The 5,824-nt window shown below is 54.6% G+C and overlaps 1 pseudogene and 1 gene segment (V, D, J or C); both read left to right on the top strand.

Moving 5' to 3' along the window:
- The first annotated feature begins 717 nt into the window (after window positions 1-717).
- LOC149521151 (immunoglobulin heavy variable 5-51-like) lies at window positions 718-2,008 on the top strand. The segment is given in 2 exon segments: window positions 718-957; window positions 1,382-2,008. Coding segments are annotated over 2 exon segments (402 nt in total).
- Window positions 2,009-4,410: 2,402 nt separating this feature from the next.
- LOC149521150 (immunoglobulin heavy variable 1-46 pseudogene) lies at window positions 4,411-5,266 on the top strand (annotated as a pseudogene).
- The last annotated feature ends 558 nt before the right edge of the window (window positions 5,267-5,824 follow it).

Below are 5,824 nucleotides of genomic sequence, written 5' to 3'. Positions count from 1 at the left end.
ACCGCTCTTGGTGACTTCCCACCCACCCTCCCCGCAGCAGCGAGCTGCCAGAGAACCGGGTGAGATGGGGAGAGGGAGGGGCACTTGGAAGAGAGACTATGAAGCCAGACAGACATTGGGCCGGTTAGTGAGTGGCCCTGGATACAGCGATAAACTGAGGCAGCCTGCAAATTAAACCCCCTCCCCCTTCTCCAGGCCCTGCAGGGACACAAGTGACCAAGTGACACGAAGCTAAAAGGGCGAAGAGGGGGAATCGCTTCTGTGGTCACTGAAGGGACAGATCCGCACGGGGGCAGCAAAGTGTCACGGTCGCTTCGGAAACGTTTCTTCCCAGAGACTGAATCGGGGAATAATCACCAGGAATTATTGGCCTCAGCTCTGCAGGCTGGGCTGGCTCTTCAGCGCGAGGCTCTGCCCAGCCTAATCCCTTCCCATTCAGCACGAGTTCGGTGCCCAGCGCCCCTTGGAAGGTCTGAGATCACCGCTCACAGGTAGATTTCCCCACTGGAGAGTGCCCGTGTTTACACATTACTGGACTCTGTGTTATGTCAGTTTCACATCCACTGGGTGTGATATTGTGACAGCCCGACACGGGGCACCTTCACACTCAGCTTCACCAATTGTCCCTTAGCTCACATGAACGCCCCGCTGAGATCAAAGTAGCTCCCATGTTGTCCTAGATCGGGGCCCAAATTCCATAGATCTGCTCTGGCCTCCTCCGTGGCTGTGTCCCCCCAGATTCTGAGGCCATTTATTTGTACGTGCGGGCAAAGCCGAGCTTTCGTCACACGATGTAGCCACGCTCATATGCAAATTAAGTAGGGAAAGTGCCTGATAAAGACAGCCAGGGCGCCTCGCCAACAGGCGGAGGGTTTCCTGCTTTGCAGCGCACAAGGTGGGAGAGGAGAATGACAATGATCGGTCTGGGGTTCTGTTTCCTTCTGGCGGCTGTCTCAGGTAAGGGGATGGATGCAGGTATCTGCTGGGCACAGCTGGGCCGGGAGAGCAAAGATGGTTTGAAGATGAAGATGTAGGAGGTGGATCAGGAACTCTGGAATCTAAATCCCAGCTCTGAGCAGATCGCATGGGATGGAGTTTTAAAGCCAGATGGTGGGGTTTGATGCCCAGGTTTCATTACTCTGTGTTAAGAATCCCGTACACAGCATTGACAAGCCTCCAGAGCAGATTGTGCTTCGGTTTCCCCTTTGCCAAATGGGGATAATTGTCCTTCCCTGCTGCACAGGAATATGACGGAGACAAATTCTCTCTTATTAAAAGGCAGATCAGAGACTGCCTTTAGGAGGCAAGACAAGGGCTTGGATAAGGCCGGGAAGAGGAGGAATAGAATGGAATTAACGGCATTTGTATTGTTTTTCTACAGGTGTCATCTCCCAAATCCAGCTGATCCAGTCAGGGGCAGAAATCAAGAAGCCCGGAGAGTCCGTGAAGGTCTCATGTAAAACCTCCGGCTACAGCTTTACCGACTATTACATTAGCTGGGTCCGGCAGGCTCCCGGGGAAAGCCTGGAGTGGCTGGGATACATCTATCCTGGTAATGGTGGCACTAGCTACTCCCCGGCCTTCCAGGGGCGAGTCACCATGACCAGGGACAACTCCATAACCACGGCCTGGCTGCAGCTGGGCAGCCTGCGAGCCGATGACACCGCCACGTATTACTGCGCTCGGCACACGGTGACACAAACCAAAACAACAGCCCTTCAAAAACCCCAGTGAGAGAACCCAGGTGTCCTGCCAACCCTGGAGCCTTTAGTCCCTCCGGCGAGCATTTGCCCAGGTCAACAAGCCGGGGTCATTTGTCCCAAATTTCATAGGCCGGTCACGGTCAGTTGTTTAGTTATTTCTGGCTGCAGCGTTAAATCAGTTTTCAGAACAGGCTTCTGTGACAGTCATCTGTGTCATCAGCAAAACAGCCCGGAGCGAATGCCCTGAGTGATATACGATAGGAGATTTGAAGGAGGGGTTTTCAATATCTCTGCTTGAAGGTGTTCCTCAGTGAATAAAAAAATACTGGACTGAAAGAGAAGAGGGGTGCCTGTAGCCCATGTCAACCTCCCGTTGACAGTGGAGTCTCAAATTCCTGCTCCCACATCAGGCTCAGGAGGGATGATCCTGGCTGTTTCATTTCCTAGGTAAGTGCTCTAACCACTATAGGAAACCCCACCGACTCCTTCCCTGGCACAAGGGGCTTGGGAGCGTTATTAAGTATCATCTGAAGCACCTACCTTTAGGACAGGGCTGTGAATCCCAAATGCAGTTAGATACTTAACTCCCTTTCCCAGGTGGGACCCCTCCTCCGCATTTGCTAAAACTAGAAGCTGCACCAGACAGCCCTACTACCCAGTTTGCTGCCTTTTGTAGCCCTCCTACTAGCCCCCAGCACTCCGCACAGCGAACAGGAGGTGTGATCCCCCGTACCTGGGGAGTCGCAGTTAAATAAGGTGATGCGGGGGCCCGCCAGGGGCTACCCCTGGCAGATGGAATTCGGCCTGTGGGCCAGTATTTGTCCATCGCTGGTTTACAGCCAGTCACAAGTGACTGCACGTGGGATATTTATCTCGCCCGGGTATCCATTGACAAACTCCACGTACATGTCTGTTCCCAGAAGCCCTCGTACCTGTTTCTCATCAGTCTCGGAAGCTCTTTCTAAGGAGCGGTCAGTGCTATTATGCCCCGTTTCACAGAGGGGGAAACGGAGGTACAGGAAGCAGAAGGGACTTGCCCGCAGTCCCCCAGCACCCAGGAGCAAAGCAAGGAACCGCATTCACGTTTCCTGAGTCCCAGCCTGGTTCTTTGTCCTCGCAGACTAGTATGCTCCATATCCAGCAGTGCGGACGTGACCGTGCGGGGTTGCAGGTAAGACTAGAGCAAACTTTTTAATACCAGGGACCGCAAACCCATTCACAAACTTTTAGCAGACCGGTAACAGTTAATTTGCATATTTGCATATTCTCGGTCTCCAACTCTTGAGCAGATCCCAACAGCTGAGCCAAACATAGAATCGCCCATTCCCAGCTGGAATGGCGCCGGTGTGGATCAGGCTTCGCGCGGAGGCACTAGGGGGCAGTGTTGCTACACATCTGAGGCAGCGGCAGGCGGTAAAAAGTTGATGCGGATTCAACCTTTACCTTGGTTTCCTGGAAGCGTCCCAATCTATCAACCGACCCCCCACCCTGCCCTGATCTTTAGGAGGGCTCCATGTGCCCTGCATGATCTTCAGACCGGCCTGCCTATGGGGCGGGGGGACGGGGCAATTTCCCAAGGGCCTTGACAATTTTAAAGGGCCCAGGGCCCCCCAGCCGCTCCTGCTGACAGCACCCTCCACACATGGAAGCAGCCGGGACCGTCCCTGCGGCATCTGGGGGTGGGATGTCTCTGCGGGCTGCCCCCTCCCAGCACCAACTCCGCACTCTCATTGGCTGGGAACTAGCTTCAGGGGCAGAGCCTGCAGGCAGCGGTACTCTGAGACCCCCTGCACCACCCGCCTAGGAGTCACTGCCAGAGGGAGGCGCCTCCCTGAGCACCTTATATGAAGTTACCTTCATTGCTTCGGAGCTTTGCTCAGCACATGGGGTGACCAGCCAGCGAGCTCCAAACAAACACAACGAAGCGTCATCACCCAGCACCCAGTCAGCCTGTGTCACCCTCTGTCACAGGACACTGTGAAGGGCAAGAGTGTAACAGCCCCCCTCTCCCTTCTCCAGCCCCTGCGGACACAAGTGACCAAGCGACACGAAGCTAAAAGGACAAAGAGGGGGGATCGTTTCTGTGGTTACTGAAGGGACAGATCCGCACGGGGGCAGCAAAGTGTCACGTTCGCTTCAGAAACCGAATAGAAGAATAAGCACCAGGAATTATTGGCTTCAGCTCTGCAGGCTGGGCTGGATCTTCAGCGCGAGGCTCTGCCCAGCCTAATCCCTTCCCAATCAGCACGAGTTCGGTGCCCAGCGCCCCTTGGAAGGTCACCGCTCCCAGGGAGATTTCCCCACAGGAGCGCGCTCGTGTTCACACATCCCTGGATTCTGTGTTATGTCAGTTTGACACCCATTTGCTGTCACATTGTCATAGCCCGACACTGGGCACTTTGACATTCACCAATTGTCCTTTACTCACACGGACGGCCCGCCGACATCACAGCAGCTTTCGTTTTGTCCTAGATCGGGGCCCAAATTCCATAGACCTGCTCTTGCCGCCTCCGTGGCTGCGTCCCTCCAGATTCGGAGGCCATGTACGAGTAAAGGCGGGCAAAGCCGAGGTTTTGTCATACCATGTAGCCACGCCCACATGCAAATGTGGGAGGAAATGTGCCTGATAAAGAACAGCCAGGGGGGCTCGCCAACAGGCGGCTGGTTTCCTGCTTTGCAGCACACAAGGTGGGAGAGGAGAATGGCAATGACAGGTCTGGGGTTCTGTTTCCTTCTGGCGGCTGTCTCAGGTAAGGGGATGGACGCCGGTGTCTGCCGGGCACAGCTGGGCTGGGGGAGCAAAGATGGTTTGAAGGTGAAGACGTAGGAGGTGGGTCAGGAACTCTGGATTCTAAATCGCAGCTCTGAGGAAATCGCACACGGTGGAATTTTAAACCCAAATAGGGTATTGTGATGCCCAATTTTCATTACTCTGTAGTAGGAATGCTGTACGTAGCTCTGAATAACCTCCAGCCCAGTTATACCTCAGTTTCCCCTCTGCAAGAAGGATAACTGTACTTCTTCTGAACAGGAATATGCCATGGACAAATTCGTTATTATTAAAAGGCAGATCAGACCGTGTGATAAGGCAGGGAAGGGTACTTGGATAAGGCTGGGAAGAGGAGGAATAGAATGGAATTAACGGTATTTTTTTTTTATTGACAGGTGCCAGCTCCCAGATCCAGCTGACTCAGTCTGGGGTAGAAATCAAAAAGCCTGGAGAGTCCGTGAAGCTGACATGTAAAACCTCTGGTTACACATTTACCAGCTATTACCTTAGCTGGGTCCGGCAGGCTCCCGGGAAAGGCCTGGAGTGGATAGGATACATTGATCCCAGAGATAGTGAAACAGGCTATGCCCAAAATTTCCAGGGGCGATTCACCATCACCAGGGAGAACTCCATAAGTACGACCTGGCTGCAGCTGGGCAGCCTGCGAGCCGATGACACTGCCACGTATTACTGCGCTCGGCACACAGTGACACAAACCGCAGCTACCGCCGTTCAAAAACCCCGCGAGGGGACCCAGGCTCCTAATTCTCCACATAGCCAACAGGAGCTGTGATCCCCGTACCTGTGGAGGCGCAGGTAAATACGGCATGTGGGGGCTGATCAGGAGCTAACTCTGGCTATCGGAATCCGGCCCCCGGGCCAGTATTTGCCCACCTCTGGGCTCCATCAAGTTACAAGAGACAGGAAGCTACAAGGTGTATTTACCTTACCCGTGTGTTCATGGACAAACACCGGAAACGTGTCTGTTCCTGGCAGTCCCTGCTTCTCATCAGATGTGGATGCTCCACATGACCAGAACCCGCGGCCGCCACGCGGGGGCAGCAGAGACACGAACAACCGGGCGCTGGGCACAGAACCGAGAACAAACTTCGGTGGTTGAAATACAAACCCGCGGGGAGATTTTAACCCTTTCGTTGCCTAGAAACGCCCCCTCTTCCCCCCCGCTTGCTTCACGGTGTTCCCCTGGGCCTGCGGGGCAGACATCGCCGGCTGCCTCAGCCAGTCCCGTGGAGGCGGGAGCCCTGTTCCCACGGCCCGGCTCGGCTTTCTGATCGGGCACTTGCACTGATGTAAACCGGGATTCGTTGGACTCGTTCCAACGTGGCTCCTG

Source organism: Pelodiscus sinensis, chromosome 30 (genome assembly GCF_052426305.1).
Source record: "Pelodiscus sinensis isolate ZL-2025 chromosome 30, ASM5242630v1, whole genome shotgun sequence".
Taxonomy (NCBI): domain Eukaryota; kingdom Metazoa; phylum Chordata; order Testudines; family Trionychidae; genus Pelodiscus; species Pelodiscus sinensis.
The sequence above is the reverse complement of the archived record's forward strand: the minus strand, read 5'-3'. Positions and strand labels throughout refer to the sequence as shown.